Here is a 25,000-nt window from a genome sequence, read left to right as displayed (position 1 = left end):
CCATTTTACAGATTTGATATCTACTGTATATTGTAGAGAGAATGAATGATAAACACGACAAAAAGATATTCAGCTTTGATGTGTTGTATCAGTTTCTAACAATCCAAACAAAATCATAAAATAAACCCCAAAACACTCAGTATTCCATTTCAAAGCCGTCTCTCTACACTGTCACACAGAAACATGATTGGGAAGCATATTGCCTCTGTGTCTGTGCAACTTTGCTATGGTTGGGATTTGAGGGGGTTGTTCTATAAATACACTCTGTGCTAGAGGAGAATCTAGGCTGCACAAACACACACAGATACGCCAACATACAGCCCTGCAACGACGACGCACAGCAAACCGGAGAAAAGATACACGACCACGACGGCTGCAAGACAGCACACTTTGAATTAAACCGACTTCACATTGAAATGAAAAAAAAACCAGACAGAAAACGACAACGTATTGAACCACAATGTCTCCTGAGGCTCGACAGAAGGGTTTTCAACGGGGAAAGCGCTTCAGGTGAAATGCTTCCGTCTTCCTTTCTACTGGACAGATGACAACGTTCAGGGAAGAGACACAATATATGTCCCCTGACAATCACATGCATCAAACAAGTCAAACACAGTCAATTTGCAACAGCTGATCAGAGCACTGACAGCGGCGCTGTCGATCCTGCGGGACGGTGTCTGCTGTAATTCGAGTCTCAGGGCCGCGACGTGGTGTCAGTCCAACACCAAAGTCACACTGACACATGACCACGTCTCCGCGGCTCTGACATTAATTGGAACAGGGGAACGTTGCAGTCTGTCACCTTCCATTTTGTTCTTTTTTGAAGATTGAATGCGTGGCATCTAGGATATACGACTAGAGTGATGCAAGAGAACGGCACCTTCCGGCTTTCTGCACGCCTGAGAGGGAACCTTGAGTATTGTGATCGGTTCATCGATGGTCAGTCATGATCGAACTGGCCAAAATAAGGAAAACTAAAAACATCTCCCTGTTACGTTAATTAGGCTTTGAACCAATGTATAAGCTTATGTATATCATTGTGTCCCAAGAGACTACAGTGATTGTCGAACGTTGGCCCACCTACTGTATTTAGGCTTATACACGATATGCATAGATTTGTATATCTATAAATCTATGCATATAGAATGAAAGACAACAGAAACAAATGGTAGGTGATAAGTCACGGGACCCGGAGATGATGCAGGAGTCTAGCATTTGAAGGTGTAACACTAAAGTTTCTAAGGTTTTTAAGATTTTTGCTACCCTGGCTAGTCAGCACCAGAATCCAATTTTTTTGTTAAACACTCCTCACAATAACAATATCACTGATGTCTCTCTCTCTTTCTCGTTCTCTCTCTCTCTGTCTGACAGCGGACCCATCCATCATAGTCGGCCTCTCTGTTGGGAGCACCAGGAGAAATCCAACCGCATCAGTGGGCTAGTGGACCGTCAAAAAAGAAATCCATAAAGTTTTAACGGTCCTTGTCTGTAGTTTATTTCAAGCACATCCCACGTACACCGTCCCACTGTCGGAAATATTCAGTAGAAGGCGAAATTACCCGACAAAAGCATCACTTACTTCTGTTCGAGTGGCATCTGCAGAAAAAAGGCAAATATCTAACAGTTTTAGGAAAATAAAGTTCATCATTTTGTAAAAAAAAGAGCAAACACAATTTCTAATGACATTGTGCGAAGGTATTTACCGTCACATTGCCGAAGTCTAACCCCAGCAGCACTTTTGATTCTTTTATCTCCATCGTTGTCAGCAATGGTGATAATGGTGAACATGCGGTATCTTTTACTATGACACAGCTCATTTCCACTGCCCTGTATCTGCTGCCATGTGCAGCAGGCTGTAACACACTGCTCTCCATTTTAAGGTGACTCTTTGGTGCATCTTTAAACTTCTGATTTTAGGACAAACCAGGCCAAACCCCTCCCCCAGTGCGCTTCAACGGACGGGCCAAAGTGAAAGTAGGTAACACACTCACTGTGGAGCAGCAGATGAAGACAATGATGAACGTCCCGAAGACGCCTCCGATTCCCACCAACCAGGTCATCCTGAGGAAGAGGATCACTCCGAAGATGTTCTGGATGCACGGCAGATAGACGCCCATCAGAGTGCCGAGCTGGGGGGCCTGGGTGGAGACGAGGGGGAGAAGTTATTGTAATAAAAATGCAAACCTGTGGAGAATCCCTGGACCAGTAATGTATACCAAACTTCTGAATCGGCCTTTTTAATTGAGTTGTTTCCCACATTGCTTTCTGTAAATCCCCCCGGTGATTTCCATAACGATAATTACTCAGAGTCCAAGAAAACAAATAACTCTGACATCAGGGGGGGAAGCCAGGGGAGCAGGCTGTTCAATGGATGGATGAATTATTTTACGACTGTATTTGTTCGAGTTGTTTTTGCTGCAGTGTTGTCCCTGGTGTGAATCAGTGGACAAAGACAGAGCTGTACTGTACGTCCGCACACAGAATCGGTTTCAAGGCTGTTTCACTGAAAGCAAGTACTGAAGGAGGATGTATTCTGTCGAACTTCAGGTCGATTGATAGGTATTTTCTTCTTCCTAAAGGTTTCTGATATGTTCTTCGTGTGTGCGTGTGTGCGTGTGTGTGTGTGCGTGTGTGTGTGCGTGTGTGTGTGTGTGTGTGTGTGTGTGTGCGTGGCTCTGTGTGTGTTTGTATGCACTTATTTGTTTGTGTACGGGCAGGTTTTGAGTGTGTGTGTGTGTGTGTGTGCGTGTGTGTGTGTGCGTGTGCAGCCCTCATGGATTAAATCTGAAGGACACATCAGCTAACCGTGTACACAATAGAGAAATATTCATTTTCTGCTCAAGGACAGTTTGTCCAATGAAGGGTAATTATGCCGACATCCAGACACGACCCATTTTACCGAGTGAGAGGACAGACCTCAACTGTCACGTCATTAAATAACAGATAACACCGGAGCAAGTCTTCTCCGCAGCATCTCGGTGCTTTAATACAGACAAAAGAAGAGGAGTGGGCTGATCAGCGTATCGGTTTATGTCAGTGAAGACGTGTCCTGCCCAAGTCTTTGAGTCTTTTTGTCTTCAGTTCTAAAATAGATCATGAAAATAACAATGTACTTTGGAGAAAAGCGTGAACCACCCTTTTCTCATTTCTTCAACTGTGGTTACATTTGCTGCGATACGATCCACACAAGATGGAGGATTTTAAAAACAACAGCAACAAAAAAAGAGCCCTGCACTGGGAAGTGACAGCAGATGCTGAATTCATAAACCAGACGTTTTTTCTAATGAAATCCTCCTGACAAGAGGCTGACATCTAATGAATAATATCGTGTCTGATGCTACAGTATGTGATTTGTTTGGAGAGGCTCACTTTCCAGCATCACTAATGTACTGTTTGCTGAGACAGAGAGAGAGAGAGAGAGAGAGACAGAGAGCCAGAGAGAGAGGGAGAGAGAAGGAGAGAGAGAGAACGAGCAAGTTCCAACGAGTCTCACAAATATAATTATCTTCTAATTTTCTTCAGATAAACAAAGCAAGAACTCACACTTGGAACTGTAATTAGTGAGCTCATCAATTTGCTGCAGCCAAGAACGGCAGCAAATTATTTATAGACACGTTGAATCATATCATATATCATGTCAGTTCATAGCATAACTGTTTATACTGCATCGCATTATGGGGACATTAATGTATCTTGATATACAGTAGCATGACATGTATTCTGCTTCTGTGAGAAATGCTGATTAAAAGATATGGATCTGGCATCAGACCTAATTTAGATTTAAAAAAATAATGTAGCATCTATTCTCACATTTATATTGATCCTAAGCAAACTGTACTTTATATAACCCTTAGTTAAATGTATAAACAAGACCTGCAGCGTGCAACTAACTAGTGTAAACACACACAGCTTAGCACTGAATCTCATGCCAATTCCTGTTGCTGCCCTGTTTTTTTTCACTTTTATCAGGTAAACCTTATATTGTATTCAGTATTATAAGTACAAAAAACCTGCAATAATGCCTCTTTTACCACTTAATCTTCACAGCAGGAGATCTCTCAACCTTCCGCCTCATCGTGCTTTAATCAAAGATCCACGTCATCATGGCCTCCACAGGCGGCCTGAGGGATCGGCGGAGAGCAAATCTCGTCCACCCCTGTCACCTCCCCCACTATATGATGATGATTTTCACAGTTTGCCTGTTGTCCGAGTTATGCAAATCAGACCGTGGCTCACCGTGACTTTGCCGTTCAGCGTGTGGCAGGGAGGACTTTTTTTTTGTTGCATTTTTGACTCTGACTAAAATGTAACACTTGAGTTGTTAATGTCTGTATGACAATATAACATTTACGTTTAGTGTTTAACGTTTAGGATTACACTTCATATAAAAAAATCATATATTTTAAAACTAAAATAATCCCTGTCCACATCCATATCAGAAGTAATCTCTGTTCGTAATAACATACCTGAAAATGTATATCATGTGACCACGTACTTACACCGGGCATGTGCGTGTCGGTGTAAACAGGAGGCCGATTTTCTACTCTGCTGTCTGTTGCTTAGTTACAGAAACTAATAATGATAAACAGCAATGAAAAGGAAGAGCCGGGATTTGTGCTTTTGGAAAGACGACGAGGTGGAACTCCTACTGACAGTAACCACTGGTAGTTGAGTCCTGACTGATAAAAAACAATCAGGAAGTGAATGCAGGTGAATGCGTCATCGTTTCAAAATGTTGACATTATTGCCCATTCACACTACAAACTAAAACGGGGCCAGCAGCGTTACCAAACTTATCTGTTTTAGGTACTGCCAGGCGTGAACATAGCAACAGTGATGCCTTTTAAAACTAAAATGTAGTAGTGTGGACGTGGATGCAGCCTTAATTTGGCGGAGCCTGCCTGCGAACACACAAACGTGGCGTGGAAGTTGGTAGGGAGAGGGTGTAAGGTGGTGGTTTGAGCAGAGTGGTCATCGTCACCTCTCGTCTCTTTTCACAAATCTGTGGCAAAGTTGTAATTAAAAAGACCTGAGTTTCCATCGGCAGGTCCTTCAGGGACGTGGTGTGTAATACACATTGGCAGTCAGGTGTTGCAGGCAGAAAGGTTTCCCTGCCATCAGCACTTTGTTGTGAGACCCAGAACTGCTGCTGCTGCACAAAGTGGGCTGAGGTCAGTTTGTAATAACAGGTAAGTTATTAAAGGGACCACCTGTGTGCCTCTTTACGCCCTGTAGTGAACAACAGCAGACGTTACACCTTCGAGTGGATGAATGCCTCGGACGTCCTTTTCAAGGTGGGTGAATGTGATTAAGAAGAATGACTTTGCGACTTTGTTTTGTGAAGTCGCGAAGGTAAACACACACACACACACACACACACACACACACACACACACACACACACTCACTCTGTACTTCAAACTGCAGCTTTCACTTCAAGACAGAAAACAGAGTTGTCCGAGAAATATAGTTGCAGCCAAGAGAGCAACGTCCAAGATTGTTAATTTTGTCAAAAAGAGATAAAAGTAAAAATGATTCCTTTCAAAAAAATTCAAAGGAGCACAGTGAGGTTAGACTGTGGGATCCAAACCAATAACAGATGATAGAATAGTTTGTCAGAAAAGCCAATCGTCCGTGTACTGTTACAAACGAAGGGAGCTATTTTTCGTCTCTCTTCGTCCTCGTGCGTCGACTTAAGAGGGAGACGGCTTTAAAAGCACAGCGCGACGGAAAATAATGATTCCAGATTACACTAATCTGCACTAAAAGGTGTGTAAATGCGACTCGGCATTACGACATGAAAGGTGTTTATGCCCCACAAGGCTCCACGGGAGACGCACATAAGCAAAACAGGCAGTAACCCTCTCCAGAATACAGAATGTCATTTCCCCCACCTGCTCCTCCACAACAATGGAGAGGCACAATCAAACTGACCGCGCGCGCGCGCGTGTCTCCCCCCTGCCGCATGAGTGTCTGTGGTAGCTCACAGCGAAGTGATAGAGAGTATAATCCACGTTCAACAACAGGCAGGCTTTGAAAAAAAAAAAAAAATGAAACAGTGTTTGCCTGCTGGAAATCCTGTCCCTTACATAAGATGTACAGACACAGATAATAGATACAAAGAGCACCTACAGCCGAGTCTGAGGACACAAACACCTGAAAAAAGCCCCTCTGCCGCTGCGGTAAACAAACCCAAAATTACTGGCGGACAAATGAAACTTGCCTAACGACTTTATGTTGAGAAATAGTCTGAAACTGACGGAAAGCTCGTGTGCGCACCGGAACAATGACCCCCGTTGAGGAGAAAAGGCTGAGCGTTTATTGAAAATGCCGCTTTCTCTATTTTCATTCAATTGCAGTTCCATTTGCTCATTTGCGCACTGGGGATTGCATTCCGCTCTGACAGTGGTCTCGCACGCGCAAGCACGCGCACGCACGGTGAGTGTCTGTTTAATGGGCTGCGAGCCAGCAGTGTGATGATTTCCCCCGGGGACGGAGCCACCTTGAGCACAGGGAACACTGGCCGCTGCAGTGCCACAGGTAGAGAGGCCCGCGCGGCACCACTGGGCTCGGAAAGAACAGCTGCCCACCGACCCCGCTGGGGAGGTGCAGTCGCCCAACACCGGATGCACGGCTCAGGTGCGCCAGGCAGACAACACAACGGGACCTTTCGGGACATTGGTTGCGGCATCTCCTTCAGATTCAGACCGCCTCCTGCTCCTCTACCACTCACCACTTGCCTTTCACCAGGCGGGCGCTTTCTCCCTCGCTCGCCGTCGCTGCACCACACACACCAGGTGCACTTGGTCTACAAGATTCACTGACGCCCGCCGAGGCGATACATATAAATGCGGCATTGCATGAGATAAGTTCTACGCTTGCTTCTTAATTCCAAGACTGTATTCACCGAACTAACACGTGAATAACATCACAGATTTTTTCTTTTCTTCAAAATGACTGAACATGGCAAATGTAAAGGTAGTGGGATGTTTCTGTAGTGTCACAAAACCCTCTTAGGAATAAGGTTTGGGTTTGACTGTGACATGGGAAACACAACGCTATCACCAGAAAGCATCAAAACTGGACACTATAGTCTCTAATCAGACTGGATTACATTTTTTTTCTTCTTTTGTTTAAAAATCCACTGCTAACAATTTTTAAAAATGCGTGCTGATTGGGGGAAGAAAAAAATATGTGCATGTCTGAAAAATATTTTTAGGATAGAAATTTCCCAGACTGTTAATTCAATAAAAAATATAGTAAATAAGCAGAAAGCAGCCCAGGGAAGAGAGACCTTGGGGACATATTGGTTGTTTTTTATTAAACATTTGCTTTGCACAATATCTGTGCATGTAACTAGGCTACAGCACAGTTAAGGTTAGAGATATATTGTGGCTATGGCAAATAAAATACTGTTGCAGTATAGTTAATGTTAGGAATCTAAATCATTAGGTTGAGATTAGAGAAAGATTTTGATCATGAATGATGAAAACTAAATTCTTGTCCTGAGATGTGAACATTTTCCACAAAACCTATTCACCACCATGATGCTCAAACGGCATCTGAACTGCAGCTATGGACGTCATCTGATGACTCCAACCAACCATCACCACTGTTTTCTTGATGGTGACGCTTCCTGACCTTAATTAGCAGGTTTAGTAGCCTTAACTTATAGGACACATGATATTATGCTTTTTCAGTTTTTTCCCTTCCTCCAGTTTGTTATAGGTTTTTTTTTGTGTACGTTAACATGTTTGCGGAGTTAAAAAGCCCAAAGTCCGAGGTAAAGTGAGCTCCTCTCCCTGACAGAAAACACTGGAGTTCCTGAGGCAGCTCATCAGTAGTCTGTTTACTGAACAATAGAGCACGTTAACCTTTTCAAGTAAAAACCCAATTATACATGAAAATGGATGTAGTCCGTGCGTGAAGCCTGTATCGGGCGTTTTTTGGCATATTTACAGGACTGATATCTATGAGTGTGTTCAATTTGGTGCTGTGCACTCGACTGAGTTTCATACTGCATAATAAATCTAGTTACATACTGCATAATATTTGTCATAAACTGTATTGATCATCATTTTTTCCTCTCACACCCTCACAGTCTTATCTCTCAATCTCCTACATTGCTGAGATTGGCGAAGGTATGCACTTTCTCCCCATTAGCCAATGGAGGTTTTAGAAAGGGAGAAATTAAAAAAGGGATTGCGGAAGGAACTTCACATCCGTGTCTTGCCGCAGGGTAAAGAAAATGAAAGTGGAGGAGGGCAGAGGAGCAGGGGGTGGAATGTGGGGGAGGCTGCGCAGTGTTGCAGGAGAGAGGAAGGGAAACATCTCGGCCCTCCGGCTCTGGGAAACACTGCCAACCTGCTGACAGAACCAGTGTCATCTTTCAAATCACTTCTGGCAGGATTTGTTTTTTTACGCTCACCAGCAGAGCCGGCATCCACTGCTCTGTTAAATCCCCGCCGATGTGCAGTCAAATGTCTATTAATTGTTGGGGCTGCACCTGTTCTAATAGGCATTTCTGTCAGTCAGTGTATACGATGATGTGTTCGTCAATAAGTGAGTACATCGAAGCGACTTGCTACATGTAACACAAAGTAGAAGAACAGTTTCATTGCAGTGGAGGGAGAGGCGTAAAGTGGGGTGGGTGAGGTGGGAGTGGGAGGCAGACTGGGAGCTTGTAACAGCATCGCCACGCTCGGCTGGCCAAACAGGAGCTGATAGGGCAAATGTGTTTCTGCTCAGGTGCGCTGAATTATTAAACAGACAGCGAGAGGAGAGGCCAGCCAACATCGGCCTCCCTGACCAGCTGTGGGTGAACCAGTCACTCGGCGGTCAACACTCAGTGTGTCTGTGTGTGTGCGTGCGAGTTAAAGTGTTGTTCACTGGCTATCTGTAAAACACTGACTACCGTATAGCCAAGAGTGCTCCGTGGTGCCGAAAGGCTCATCACCACCATGTGTTAATAGAATATTCTAGGTTAAAAAGGCTCCACAAAGCCTCCAGTGTGTTCCCCCCAGATGTGAAACCTCAGTTTAGCCACACACTGTCATATTCAAGGCTAAATGTCTCCTTATCCACTAATGGACATGTTCTGGTGATCAGAGGCCACACTGAGTCTCTATCTGAAATTCAGGTCAGCGGTGGAAGAGAGGTGAGTTGAAAATGCAATAATGCAAGCAACAGTAGCATCAGTGTTTATTTAATGCGAAGAAATTTTGTAATATCTAACAACTGATCTGCCACAAGATGAGGAAAAATGACTTGATAAACTTGATAAGGCCTCTAGGTATCTGAACTTAAAAAAAGAAAAAACTAAAATTTAAGATAAAACGGAATTAATTCTAATAATCTTAAACCAAGTTGGACGCAGAAAAACAAAGTTTAAGATATGACTTTCCTTAATTGGCCTTTTTATTACCCCAATGTAGCAAAATTGAGATAATTAGTTTATTAATTGAGAAGCTGACAGACAGAAAAGGAATCTGTAACTATTTTGCTGATTTATCAGGTTTAGTAATTTTTTCAAATGGAAATATCAAAAATGAAATGTGCTCCTTCAAATTTCTTAAATGAAATTATTTGCTAATGAACACCTGAAGAAGGTCGACCTTTAGCCATACCCATTGCTAAATAATTCCCAAAAACTTTAATCAGCAGATGAATAGATCATTTCAGTCCTTTCACAGAGAACTCAGCCTGGTGTCGCAGCTAAATGGCCAGTACGTAAACTGTGAAATGTCTGTTTAGCTCCGCCATGAATATGCATTCACGCTGCTGTAATATATAACGTGAATTGACATTAATCAGGACACATCTTTCAGCAGGCTGCTGATGGGAATACTGATCCGATGCACCGGTCTAATGAGAGGGGGAGGGAGGGAGGGAGGGAGGGAGGGTGAGATGGGGCCGAGATGAGAGCAGGGACCATAAAACACCCAGAGAGGAAACAGCGTTTATGTGAGGGAACATTGCACTGTAAAAAGCAAAATGCAGAGAGCGTATGGTACTGTATCCCTGTAATTCTTGGCAAGAGCACTTGTCTCGAAAATTACTTACTAAGAGTAAAGAGGTTCATTGTGTTCATTTGGTTGATTCACAGGACATTATAAGCAAATACTGCAGTTTTCATTTTGGATTTTATTAGGAAAAATATATGCGAGAAGCTCCTGCAACCTGACCATTGTTTTTCATGTGTTCTCCTTTTGCACAATGTTAATGTATACAATAATGTTTTTAACAATAAACAGTGAACAAAGACAAACGACCAAAGGATTTGGCAACAACAATTAAAGATGCTCAGCTTGACTGCTGAAGACTGGAGGCCAAATTAGAAATCCTGGCATTTTGATGGGCACAGATTTTAGGTTCAGTAGCCATATCAAGACAATAACTAAATCAATAGCAAGAATTAGAGTCTCATGTCCAGGCGAGATTTGGAGAAGCCTAATTTGTGATTTCCAGGTAGGAGCACTGCTGCAAAGGTCACTCGAGGGCGCTGCTGCTGGATTTCTAACAAGGACCAGGAGGACCCAAGAAATGACTCCAGTCCATTTAGTTAATCTCTGCTTGCTTTGCAAACCACTGTGTCTCGGAGCCAAAATACATTTCTGACAGCGAAGAAAATAAACTCAGATCTTTAGGAAGCAAAAATTGTAATAGTGAATTGGCAGTGACGACGCTGCACAGAGATGGAACCAACTTTTTGATGATCCAAAATGGAGCCCAGCGTCAGTCCAATAATTAATTTCTCTAAGCAGGCAATTTTATGTCTTCTTTTAAATTGTGGACAACTTGCTGCACTGTAACTATAATAAAACAATTTATTATATTGCAAAGACATATTGTCACTTTGCTGATCTCCTCAACGTGTCAGCAAAGAGTTTATTGACCCAACACCTGTTCTAATGCATTTATTTTGGAAGCACAAGAAGAAAAAAAACCCGCCTTGCCTTTCAGTGTTGAAAGGACTAAAGTCGGAAAAAGAGAAAATTGCCGACAGATTAGCTGCGACTGGTTTCCATCTTAACCTGTGCGACCTCCAGACTGTTCCCTCATGTCACAACCCAACCGAATCTCTAATCTCGGCTTTCACACTGCAACAAAGGGAGCCCGCTGCTGCGCTCCCGCTCTCTCACAACTCACTTGCTCCCTCACTCGAGGGACCGCTGATGAAGGAGATGGAGAGTGAGGAAGACGGAGAGGGAGTGGAGTGAGAAACGGAGAGGGTAGGCGATAGTGGGGGAGAGAGAGAGAGAGAGAGAGAGAGAGAGAGAGGGGTCGCTGTGCGAGCGATAAAACGCCACAGGCTGCCTTAATGAAAAGCCTCTCATGGCGATGGAGAGATTGCCTGTGGAATGGGCCGCTGATTGGAGAAGCAGCAGCCTGGTGTAGCGTGCAGACTAATTAAAGTATCGAAGGGGTCGAGGCGGCAGTGGGGTGATTAGACCTGCTCCCGGGGTTAGCCGTGCAGAGGATAGCCACACGAATACACCTTGCATCTGGGACAAACGGGCGAGCTGGGATAATGGGGGCGACTGCGCCGCTAGAGAACGGTTCCACGCTGAATTCCCAGGTGGACGCAGTTGTCGTCGAAAGCTGTTGCCTGCATCATTTGTACAATCAGGACGGAACAGAAAGTAGCGTCGAGGGTTGGGCAACCCAGATTACATCTGTTTTCGGAAATCCTCTCCCTGTTACTGGTAATAATCCACAGATCTCACTGTCGACTGTTTTCATGGGTTGTATTTCTTTGGAATGAAGTTGTTCCAGTGAAAACACTGAAAACACAATGAGGTTTGTGGATTATCTTAACAAACTGAGAAATTGTTTCTGGAGAGAGAGAGAGAGAGAGCTTGCTGTTGGTGAAATATAAATGTTACGGTGCTTTAACGTTGTGCTGACACAAGATGATGTTGTGTCTTTGCCATTTGAGATTTACTCTTGATCTTGTAAATAGCAATTTATTTTTTGAGCTTTTATCCGTATCCAGTGGCCTCCATGAGCATGTGCCCTGGTTGTCATTGAGATGGTTAAGATTAGTTTTAAATGAGACCAACTGTCGGTTTACGGTCTAGTTTTTAAGACATGCTGTACATCCGATGTCAAGTGTGTTGATGGTTGATTTGAACACATACTGAAAATTTGAGGGAAGATGTAATGGAGAGATGTTGTTTAAAGGGGTACACTGTTTAAAGAGGTACCTATGTACCTATAAACCTTATCTCCACTGCAAGTGTAAAACATTTTCTAGGATCTACTGTATATCTACAGGATTGGTGCATCAGATGGATACACTGACATTCAAGGTCATCGTCTGTGATTTGCCTCAAGGTGAGAAAGGAGGAAGAACACCTGAGTGAAAGTGAAACAGCACAAGAGACAAGGAAAGGATATCAAAAAGCTGAATCAGTCGCTTTCCCACTGGTCTGTCACAATAATTTGGCTTCATTATTTATAATATCAATGCCATTCATCAGCGTCTCTATTTCCACAGGATTAATACCGTAGCTCTGTCTGGTGAAAAGTAAACTCCTTCGCGCTGGCGCCTCAACACCCAGCAGCAGAAAAATACCAGGGGACGATGTGGAAGGAAGTCATTAGTGGATGTCATTTAAGATGCAATCCTGTGACACAAACAGGGGATTTATACTATCAACAAAGGACGATTGCCAAGCTAACAACTGGTGGAGATTTCCTGGCTCTCCAGTGAATGTCTTAAAAGAAAAACATTAATCAAAAACTGGGGGTTCATGATGTAATGTAATGGAAATTACAAACCTACACTTGGTAACACTTAATAACCATCCCAGAAGCAGGTGAACAAGTTGAGATGAGCTGTACACACAGCCACATTAGGATTCACAGCTGTTCACTTTTCACTGTTCAGTAGGGCTGCAGCTAATGATTATTTTCATTATCCAATAATCTATTTTCAAGATTAATTGATTGAAATAATGTTGCTTCTATTGTTTTGGTAAAACCAAATACATACGAGTGTGTTATGTATTGTGAGTAAAATTTTGTTATATTTGTAATATATTGAATGCACTGATTTATGTACTGTGTGCTGTTTGTGGATCAACATGTACTCTGTTACATACCTTGACGGGTTTCTTGCGCGATGACTCGGCCTCGTTGTTCTCGGCCTCCTCGTGCTCCTTGCTGCCTTGGGGCAGGTTGGAGTAGTTGGCCAGGCTGCTGAGGAGAGACGACACCATGGGGCTGGTGTCCATCTCCTCCTGCGGAGACACAAACACAGACAGGACGGCTCGAGTCGGTGTTTTCATCATCGTTCTTAATCCTCTGAGCCAGCCAATGGTACTCTATAACTTGAGGAGTGTTTCATTGGATCACTGAAAATCAATAACAATTTCAGGTAGTGTGTTTCCACACCACACCACACCACAACCCCCCCCCCCCCCGCGATTCCAACCCAGTTAGAGCAGAAAAACAAAGTGCTTTCACGATGTGATATGTTCACTGGCTGTCTTTTTTTTCTACACAAATACATTTGTGCAGAGCCGTGACATGTTCGTTGAGCGTCCCCTGCTTCTTACTATAATGCCTGATTATGTTGTGTTAACAATCCACTGTGCCTGTAGGTGCACGCGAGTGTACCTCAAACAAGGCCATGTTCTTGCCGTCATACTGCTGGCTCTTTTCTGCGGCAGCATCACTGCTGTTGATGAAGGGGCTGCTCTCCTTGGGGTTACTGTCACCTGGAAGAAACACAAAGACAAAGACACACACTTCAATTTTGGACCACAAAGGGCAAGCCAGCGGAGAGCAAAATAAGATACCAGCTTATCTGTGTAACCCTTTTATGGGCTAACAACAACTTTCAAAAATTGAATGACTTTTAAAAAAATCAGTTGTTACTTCATGTTTAATTCAAAGAGAGACACCTTGACATACGGCATTGTACAAGAGGACGTCTGCCAGGAAAGGAGGGGAGGCCTGTGGTCTGCACGGAGCGCCCACAGTCAGAAATGCGGAGAAACAGAACCAAACCTAATGGACTGTGAATACACAATATGTGCACTGCTATATATTCCATACGGCCATTGGGGGAAAGCAAACTGGGACATCTCAATCAGTTTGTCGCTACAATGACAAACAATGAGATCATCAAAACACCAAATAACAAAATGGTGTCCAGTTGAGAGCTTGACAAAGGCACCATGAGGCCATCAAGAAGCATCTGTCTGTAAGTTCACAGTCTAGAGCACAGGCCAAATCTTGGGAAAAACTTTCAAAAAATTGGGATAGCATCCAACTTTTGGGAGATTTACCGAAAAGACTTCCAATTAATGTTTGAAAATGGATGACAGAAAAAAACATCAGACATCGAGGGATCCATTTTAACAAACGTGATCTTGTCTTCTATCTTTCCCACAGAATGTTTTATCTATAAAACAATATCAACATTGACCGCAACATGTTGACTTACTTTTACATGTATTTTTACTATTAAATATTTGAGCTTCAAAATAGGCACAAGATAAAAAGTAATTGGAAGTAATTGGAAAAAAGTGAATCTAAAATAACAGTTTTTTTGTGTGCTCGTGTCCCTCTTCCATGTACCTTTACATTAACTCGTTACAAAGAGACTGAAACATAGTGAACACACAGTCTTTAGTGGAATTTTTTTTTCCCTCTGGTCCCTTCGAAAAGAGATCCAACACGCAGGTGTGAAAGTGACCTAAATCCACTGCAGAACTTCACATCGATCACTACACTAGGAAAAAAAACAACCTCTACTTGAAAAGATTAGTTCCCCGTCATGACTCAGGCCTTCAAGTCACCAACGCTGCAAGTTAATACGTACATGTTCAGAATAACAATAATAAAATGCAATTAATAAAAATGTGCAGCGCGGCTGTGACCTCTCCAGCACCAACACCGCTTCACGTGGATCCAGGCACAATATCGTGATTGTACACCTCACTATTCCGAGCGTTAACCTTTTATTGGCCTCAGTACTTGGAACACTTCCCGACCAGACGTGTGACCTTGTCTAGAAAAATAATTGAATTCAGAAAACACTTTTCCCCCTCCAAGTACAATGACCGTCCTGATGGCGCAGAGTTATCCCTCTTATTTGCACCTTCTCCTTGGAGCATCTCCTGAGGGGGAGGGCAGATTGCTCTCCCTCTGGCTCGCGGTCCTGTCTTGGACCGAGCACCGCGAGACCAAGTTATTTATAGCCAGGATGCCGCAGCCATGTGCCATGACGTCGGGGCACTGATAACAGCCGGCACACTGTTGTACAGAGACGGAGCACAATAGGGCCACTCGGACAGGGAGACTGAGAAAAAAAAAGGGGGGGGGGGGGGGGGCGTGCACCGAGATTCAGAGCACGAAAAGAGCACAAAGGGAAAGAATGGAAGCAGAGGAGAGGTTAACACGAAGAGATGGGATGTAAGAGGATGAGAAGATGGAGAGAGAGACACAGATAGATGGGGTGAGAGCGAAAAGTGACAGTGAGCGAGGTATGGACTCAGACAGACAGAGGCGAGGCAGCCAGACCTGAAATGGGAACCCGCAGAGGGACAGAGGCGAGAGAAAGAGAAGAGAAACACACTCAAGTCTCCCGATGCAAAATGTAAAACCTTCTGCTGCACTTAAGGTTCAGCTCACTTTGACCTGCATGTTAAAACACACAGAGCAGTTAAAAGCTGGGTGAGAGCATCCGACAAGAGGGTTTTCAGAACATGTGGATTATTTAGTTGTTTTGTTTTAAAAATATTTTCACCACTTGCCTCTATGAAACAAGGCACGCATCAGTGCGGAGGCATGACATCGTGGGAGATAAACATCCACGAACACTGGATTAACAGGCGAACACAGAATCCAACCGATTCTGAAACCACTCTCAATGTGCTGCCTTACCCCTGCATTAACTCTGGTCCATAATATAATAATAATAATTATAATAATACATTTAATTTAAAGAGCACTTTTCATTGCTAAAAGCAATCTTAAAGTGCAAAACAAGACAATATCTGAATCAAATGGTTAATATTTAGAATGAAAACTGAAAAATAAAATTACAATTACTGTTGAATCATTTAAATCAGTTAAAAAAAAAAATCACAAATTCCCACAGAAATAGCGTGCCTGTCTATTCCAGTGTGAGGACTTTGTGTCTTTCGTCGTTTATCATGTCAGACTGAATATTGAAATGTCCTTGTCAGTATTTCCTGACATTTTAATTAGCCAATCAAAAGAATTACACAGAGCAAGACATAATATTCATTAGAATAATCCCCTCAGGGATGTTAAAGTTCTACTATTTTCAATTTTTTTTACGATCTTATATATGTAATGCATAAGTAATTTGTTCATATGTTTCTTTTGTAAGATACCTTCTACTCAGTGGGACTTTCAGAATGAATAAACAAACCATAACTAACTAGGTGTGAAACTTCTGAAATATTATAGATAACGGTACATTTTCCATATAACATAGTTAGATTTGGTGGGAAAAGCTCTTCTTAAAAAAAAAATATATATATATATATATCCCAGCCGAGACGAGGGACTGCGAGGGAAAAATAATCCTCAACAATACTATAAATATAGCACATGAGGAGGAGGCCTGGGTAGTGAAGAAAACTGTGGCAGCAAATAGTGTTTACACAGGAATAGTGTCTCATAATAACCATGCTGGAAACCTACATGAATATGATTGGAAGCTATACGAGTCAACGGAACCGAATGAGCCGGTGACGGTGAGGCATGACTGAAACAGCTGACGGTCCAGTTCTTCACCTGAACTCACGCTCTGCGTTATGCAACAGTGTACACCTGACAGTGACGGCACGAAAACCATGAAGCCTCTGAAGTGTCTGAAAGTTCAATTCCCCATAGACGACCCTATTGAGTATTTGCTGTGAAGAGAACACTTTCAACACTTTGAAAGTGTTTCAAAAAAAATTAAATAATAAGGTTTGACAACACACGCACATCTGAAGGGCTAATGCCCCCAAAGACAACCATCCCATCGCTTATCTCTCCACAGCCCATTTCTCCTCATCGCCTAATAATTAAAACTCCATCATCAAAGCAATGATGGATGCCCCCTTTCTGGAAAAATGACAGTGCCCCAAAAGGTTTTTTTTTGATCCGACCGCATCCCCCGAGCAGCTTATCCCCCCTCTCAATCTGGGATCCGTCCCACAATGGCTCTCGCTATCAAAGCCTCTCGCTATCTGTGGTCAGATTCCAGAGCTTCGCTGCTCTCTGAGCAAGTGCTTGTCTTATAAATCCCCCTACAAAACAACAATCAACGCAATCTTCTCTCATTTTCAGGTGGACATTTTACAGAAGCAGCATTTTATGGTAATATATATATAAACTCATACTTTATACACTCTTCTTATAGCCTAGTTATTCTCATGCCCGAGCGATGGGATGCATGTGTGAGCTTTGCTGTCATAGACACATTTATTGCACTTTCCGAGATCATCAAATGCTTGTTTGATGCTGGTAATGTCTTGCAAAGGGCCTTGAGTGTACCATAGTAGAAAGATTGAAATGTGCACAGAACAAGGCCATTATTTTCAATATTAAGTTTGACTGTCACTTTTGAGCGGCAAAAGTTTAAGAGGATGGAACTTTGTCCCCAAATACCCAAATACAATTATTATTGCCAAGAAGATTCTCACATACAAAAAATATACTTTGGTGTTTTGGTCCATGACAAAACAAACTAAAAGTGAGTACAGGGAGAAGAGCAGTAACGAAAACATTTCATTTAATATGTAAAAATAAAAGTAAAAATATAAAATGTATGTGCAGAATGGAAATATGTGAAATACAGCTGTGCAGGTTGTGGAGGAGTCATCCACGGGATGGGATGTGTAGAGATGGAATGGCATTAATGATTAAGTTGTTTATCAAGCAGCAATACCAAACAGTCAATTGCTCCATCACGATATGAGCTAATATAAGATTTGTTTCTTTATATAGTGAATATCTTCAGGGTTTGGACTGTTGGTAACGGAATAAAGCTATTTAAAAATGTCACCTTGGGCTGTTGTAAATAATGAGGAGTAGTTTTCACTATTTTCTGACATAAATTACAGACTCAATGTTCAATGTATTAATGAATTAATGTTCAAATTATTATAAGTCATCCAGAAATTTGGTTGATTGTTTTCATATCCGATTAATCCTCACGTGATTTTTCTTGATTAACCAAACGACCGTTTGGTCTAGTAAATCGCGACAAACTCACAATTTCCTTACGCATAATGTGTCATCTTCGAAATTGCTTGCTCGTCTCATATGATTATCATAATTTGACTGTAATTGTTGCAGCTCCAATCAATAGAACAGTCGATACAAAAGCAGAGACTAAAATAGCACCAATTTCACTATGGGGAAATATAGGTAACATAAAGTGACATTAAAATACAAATATTTAATGATATTGCTATATTTTGCCTTGTGATCGTTGTGATCTGTTTTGTAAGATTTAAATTTTGCACATCGAGCTCTGCATCTTTTATTCGGCAGACTACATGTGATGTGTTGGTTTCGGTGTGACACTGGCATTAGACAGCATATTTGAAAAAAAATATTTGACAAAAGACTGGTTCACTGTCAGAAAGTAAGACTTTGTTAATTGGATAGAAATGTGTCAGTGTTGACCCACTAATGTTTCTCTGATCAGTTCTGTTTCCTTGAGCTCCACCAGCAGGCACGTCGCTCGGTGGTGTTTGAGTGTAAATATTACTTTTACTACAAATGAGTGGAGTCCTGGTCCACTGCCCTCATTCGGACAGTTTACGGTTTTTCCAGCAGATCTTTGAACAGAGGAGCCACAGAGGATTACTTGGTGAGAAATATTTGACTTTGTTTTATTGATCCTCCTTGCACAGTGTTGAGGTGGCGACAGTCGCAGTTGTTGCCGCCTCGCTCCCTCTTCACTTTCACAGCCAGTGTCGCTCTCTCTGTCTCTCTGCTCTGTGTCGTACTGCCTCTTTTCTCTGAGGACAGACTTAAAGGGGAAAAGCCAAAGTGCTCGATGTTGATACCTGAGAACTCAACAGGGGCTCAGGGACCACTTGTTGATTTGCTGTATGTGTGTAATATCTATATATATGATATATATTATTGTGCATATCTTTGTCTCAGACCTCACTCACGGTGCAGTACAGCAGCAGAAAAAAACGGCTGTTGACCAATCAATCTTAATTTGGGCAGATATGGATTTCACCCATTGCACGTTAACTAAAACAAATATGTTTTTTAATACACGCCCAAAACCTATTCACAGCTACTTCATGTATGAAAGAAAATGCAGACTATCCTCACAGAGACATTTAATTTGCCTCCAGAGAGAAACGCTTGATGTGTTGGAAGAATGAGGAATTTAAATGGAATTGCTGGGACGGAAACAAACAATTAAAGACGCAAAGTTGGATTTTCTGGCTGCGTTCCCCCGACATTGTTCCTTGGTGCATCGCCAAATTCCAAGCAGGTCAGGTTGTCTCTCCTCTGAACGTCACCACACAAACACATTAATTCATGTCTGGCAATCAATGCCATCAATCTCTCTCTCTCTATCACACACACACACACACACACACACACACACACACACACTCTCTCTAACACTCACACACACACACACACATGCACAACAAGGGAATAGTGGGCGGAGTCAGGTGAAGGATTGAGGTCACTTTAATCTAAATTCCAGTTGAGTCAGGACTGACAGTGTATTAACATGGACCCAAACATATCCATGTGTGATTCTGGGGGGGGGGGGGGAATATATGAATTTATCTAAAACAAGCCTACATCTATGATCTTTATGTCATGAGGCAGTATCATAATTTACAGATTACAGGGGCAGGGCACAGAGTTTAGCTTAAGATTTCACCGCATGAAAATACATATCAGATTTAAATCATATGCAGGGCTGATTGCTGCTTCTGAAATCCATTAAAAGGAACATTATTCTGGCAATGATACATCATAAAATGACTGACTAAATGTATCTATGTAGATCTATGAATAAATGGGATGTAAATGTAATTTCGGTCTAAAAACCTTCTTCCTACTATAACAACTTCCTTGTCTCTTCGATGGATTTGTGACTTCGTTATTTAATCGCAGTAAACTATAACAGTTTATGTATTCCATTTTTGGTCCATATCATTTTGTGAGTTCATGATGCGATTTGTTAACAGTATATTTTATATATTCTGCCACTGTGACAATTGATTTTCCCAGCTTGGGATCAACAAAGTTTGATTTTATATGAGATATATAAAGCCAGTATTTCCATCATCAGATTATTTTCTCAATTTATCGGTTAATCTATAAAGATGTCATCATGAAGATTCAATTTTACCACAACCTATTACCAACATATTCAAATGTCTTTGTCCATGTAGAATCAGTTCTAAAACAGTACATTTGATTATGCAACTGTGCCCTATATTATATATTATTAACATTGTGTTATGTGTTAACATTAAAATTGTTCTAAAATACTTCTTTTTTGGAATCATTAACATGGACAAAACACAAATGATCCCATCATACAAGCTGCATGCAGATGAACAAGGATAAACGTTGCTCCGCCCCAGACCTATAAATCCTAAGCCAAACTTGTCAATACAGTTTAAATACCAATATTTGCAAAAAACTATGTATGGCAGGTTATGAGCTGAGTAAGATGTTAAAGTGCTAATGTCACAATCATATTAGAGATCTGCACAATATCACTCACATGATGTACAGAGGGAGAAAAAAAAACATGCCCACATCGGCCCACACAAACGGTCATAAATAGATATTCTGTCAGTGTCTTCCCTCCTATCACGGCTCCAGCACCACATCACAGACACAACAGCCTTGTATAACAGCATCTCGAGCTGCGTTTTTCTCTTTCCGTCTCCCACTCTCCTCTTCATCCCCCTTCTTCTGCCTGCTGCTGCCGCTGCTGCTCTCGCTCGTGATGCGTGTTTGTAGTTATATTTATTTAGGCAGCGTGGAAACCTACTTTATGTGCAACTGCCCCCCTTTTTTTCCTCGCTGCGCTGCTGCAGCGCCGGACCTGTGCCACGATCAGTATTCAGGCTGGCGCTTCGGCTCGTATGAATTTTAATGCAGCCTTGCCTCGCAGGGTATGACTTTGACACAGCCCCCCCCTCCGACAGAGATCCTTGCTCCTGATTGGCCCCTGAGCTGCCGGCAGCTGATTGGGCTGAGAGCAGAGGGACACAGGAGGATGTCTGTGCACACGGGCCCACATGAGAGCGTATGGCGGTTTTTAGTATGTTGACTGGGCTTCCAAAACATGTCACCGTCTGATGTCTGATGATGAATGGGTTGGTGTGGTCCAATTTCCCCTTGCTGCCAACGCCTCGCCTGTAGCCGTGCGCGTCAGGATTCATTTTTGTTTAATGGCAGGCCCCTGCAACACCCAGGAGCACCCCTCTCTGTCTGACATCAGCCGTAGAAGGTGGTTGTACGAAGGAGGCGACTGGCAGACGAATAAAACCAATCCATCCCTCCCTTTGTTAATGCCTGCGCCGACCGGCCGACCGGGGGAAAGTCTTACCAGAGGAAGAAACGCAGCTGTTGCTGCGAGGTGACAAGTGTCAGACTCAACCTTGAAATGGTGCAGAGAGACGGCAAATTGAGATTTTGTGTCAATATATATATCATAAGGAATTTATACTCTCAACGCTTTAGGACAGAAATCAATTTCTCCTCCTGCTTCCGTTTTCACATTATCATAGTGTACTATTCGATAATCCAACTGACATGAACAAGCAGAATACAAAACATGTCTGTGCCCTTTGCTGAAGTGTCTTGAATTTTTTTTAATGACAGAATAGATGTGTGGACTTAAACGTTGCCCTTAAGAACTGTGTTGTATTAAGGGCATAATCTCCACCCGGGGGGTGGGGGGTCGGTTTGATTCACTCTCTACAATCTTTGTCTAGATATTGTTTTTTTTTCATAATGTCCAGCTGCCATTTGAGAGAAGCCCTGGGATGATTAAAATGTTAATATGTTCATCTGAGTGGCCTTCATTATCATACACTCACAGCAATTAAGCTTTAAGAGCAGCAGTGAAGGATTTTTTTCAAAATTTTCGTCCCTGGGTTTCGCCTCTCAGGATACAGATTGCCCTATACTCCAAAGAAAAACGAAAAAAAGAGTCCGAGGTGAAGTCTTCCGATCTTGTTTTGTCCCAAACAAGCAAAAGGGGATCTGATAAACACACACACACACACACACACACACACACACACACACACACACACACACACACACACAAATACAAGCACATAGGCGATCAGACGCCCGCAGGTGATGGACCGGCTATGGGAGGGAAACCCTGTGTCATGTCAGTCAGCTGTTTGCCTCCCGCACGCATGGCGACTGCCTGTGGGAGTAACTTCAGCTAGCCTGCCTACTGCTGCTGTAATTGGTGAGCCATGGAGCCTAACAGGGCTGGAGGGATGAGGGAAAGAGATGAAGAGAGAGAGAGACAAAGAAAAAGAAATGCGTGGGTGGAGGTGAGGGAGTGACAGAGGCAGGGAGTGAAAAGGACTGAGTGGGAAGAGAGGTGAGGCTGGGGTAGGATTATACACTGGTGAGGTAATTGGTTGAGGAGCAAAGGCGTCCCACACCCGCTATCTCTTTTTTTTTTTTTTTAAGAACAGAGGAGCCCGTGGAGAGACACAGGGGGCAAGAATCAGATGGGGGCAGAAAGGGAGAGGAGGGGGGGGGGGGGGGGCGACGGGACGGGGGGGGAAACTATTGCGGCTGGGAGACAGACACATTTTCATGAGGTCATGATTAAAAATCCGTCCCCCAACTAATCACATGCCAGGAAACCAATTTAACTCAGAAACATAATGTCCGTCTCAGTGCTCTTGTGCCAGGCCTGGACGTGGAGCCAACGCACCATCACACTTTTTCTTTATTACATTGGGGCACATTTCGGGGACAAGGGGGCTCCAATGAGAGGCGGCAGCAGCCAGTCGCAGGACGACGGACGCACCTCGCCGGGGGTGAGACCACGAGAGGCTTATAGATGGCAGGGAGGGTTCATGCGATTGATGCGTCTGATGGAGGGTGACAGGGCTTTCATCTCGCCAGGTCTGCAGCCTCCTGGCTCTCTGATGGAATGCTGGAGGTGTGAATCGAGGTGCAAATGAACACCTGCGTGGCTCCCCTCCTGACTGCCCCCCCCCTCCTCTCGAGGCGTGGCCACGTTCTCGATCCTTTTCCACCCCGACTTCCACGTCAGAGAGAAAGCAATCTAGCCGAAGCCCAGAGGACTACTGGGAAGAGGGCATGTCCTCTTCTCCTCTCTCAGCACCTTTTTCTCATTTATTTCAATCTCTGGTTTTCTCCTCTCAGGTGTGACACCACATCCCCGTGGTCTCTCCTCTCTCTCTCTCGCGCTTCTCTCCACTTTCTCCTTCACACTTCCATCCCTTTTGCCCCTTTTTTCCTCACCCCTCAAGTCTTCCGTCCTAAACTCCCGCTCTCGTCCAGACTAATAACCAAGTCAACAGGCAGGCGGAAAAACAATCTAACACACCGGGGTGAAGCGCAACACAACTAGGAGATAGTGAAAGATGAGCCCCCACAAATAGAGATTAAAGGGGAATAAGCTGCTAACAGATGAGTAGATATTCATATAGGATTTATGATCATCTGCAGCCAATATTGTACTAAACGGACTCAAATCTGATTAGATCCTGGAACCCCTGAGGATCTAACCTAAACTTTAATAACTTGCTGATGGGTAGGATTTGCTGCTGTTTTATTTCATGATATGTAAAAATAAATATCTTTATTTTACACAGATCCACTTCTGGGAAAACGGCCACGACCCCAGATGGTGTGCCTGCCTCTAAATGGCAGGTACAGCTCTGACTTCTCCGGCTGTCTTCAACAATAGCAAAAGTTTTCTTATGTTCCTACGACCAACTGACAGCTTCTGGTTGGAGCCAGAACATCCTCAAATATGTCTAGTACAATTAGAACTCGGACGCTGACTGGCATGCCAACTGTGCAGCGTCTTACCACCTAATGGGAAGAGACACCGATTATGCAATGTGGCCAAAGGTAACGAGAGGTAAAGCTTTTTCTTCCCATCCCCTTTAAAAGTCAGGGCAAGCAGACATGGTGGGGCGCAAGGCCGAGGGGATGAATCTACGTCGAACTGATTTGCGAGGATCAGCGGATTTGTGCCAGGCAGCGAGCGGATGAGGTCATTACACTACATGAAACTAAGTCCACAGCAGCCATTGTTCAGATGTGTGATGATCAACAGTTTCCTCTTCTCCCGGTCCAGGACTGTCACATCATGTGTCACAGTCCCGGGGTCTCATTTATAAAACTGTGCGTGGGATCCTTACTAAAAGTGTACGTGCGCCCAAAAGCTGAAATGGGGGGGAGGGGTCGGGGGTCAGTGAGCGGCGAGGTCCGAAGACAGTTGCGGTCGTGAATTTGCAGTCTGTCTAAATGCTGCAGCGTCTCAGGCCAAAGGGGAAGTGTCTCTGTGTTGTGCCGCTGTTGAGGAAGTAAAAGGAGTTGGTCAGCGGAGCGAGAAAAAGGATTGCGAGCGCTGTGGGTGAGGCGTCAATCGCTCTTCCCGCATTTATTCTCCAGAATGTGCGTACGCCGTGCGCATGGGTCAGAGTTTGCTCACATTCTCCCGTCAAGTTTGTGTTTTATGGATCACAACCATTGCATGGGAATTGGCGTACGCACGTTTCCAGCCCCGTTTTGTGCGTACGCCACGTTTATAAATGAGACCCTTGGTTGGTTAGCACATCTATAAGGTACTTAACATCCCTTGGCTTTGTATTTTCAACATCCCATCCTCCCTCATAGTATACTTCATGAATGCTTGAGTGAGATTTCCGGATTCCGGGACCGAAAAACAACAGTCTGATGGTCCTGAAATAAGTCTTTTTGCCCCACTGCATTCACCAGCCAGTCA

The 25,000-nt window shown here is 43.4% G+C and overlaps 1 protein-coding gene across 5 annotated transcripts in view; it reads right to left on the bottom strand.

Moving 5' to 3' along the window:
• Positions 1–25,000, bottom strand: part of slc12a5a (solute carrier family 12 member 5a) — a 126,870-nt gene that overhangs the window by 21,499 nt on the left and 80,371 nt on the right. For all 5 annotated transcript variants that reach the window (XM_035630458.2, XM_035630457.2, XM_035630459.2 and 2 more), the window contains 3 exons: positions 13,624–13,724; positions 13,107–13,244; positions 1,992–2,138 (listed from right to left, as the gene is read on the bottom strand). In XM_035630458.2, coding sequence (XP_035486351.1) covers positions 1,992–2,138; positions 13,107–13,244; positions 13,624–13,724 — 386 coding nt within the window. The remainder of the gene's footprint in view (positions 1–1,991; positions 2,139–13,106; positions 13,245–13,623; positions 13,725–25,000) is intronic.

This window comes from Scophthalmus maximus, chromosome 6, assembly GCF_022379125.1.
Source record: "Scophthalmus maximus strain ysfricsl-2021 chromosome 6, ASM2237912v1, whole genome shotgun sequence".
Taxonomy (NCBI): Eukaryota; Metazoa; Chordata; class Actinopteri; order Pleuronectiformes; family Scophthalmidae; genus Scophthalmus; species Scophthalmus maximus.
This window is presented reverse-complemented; position numbering and strand designations above follow the sequence as displayed.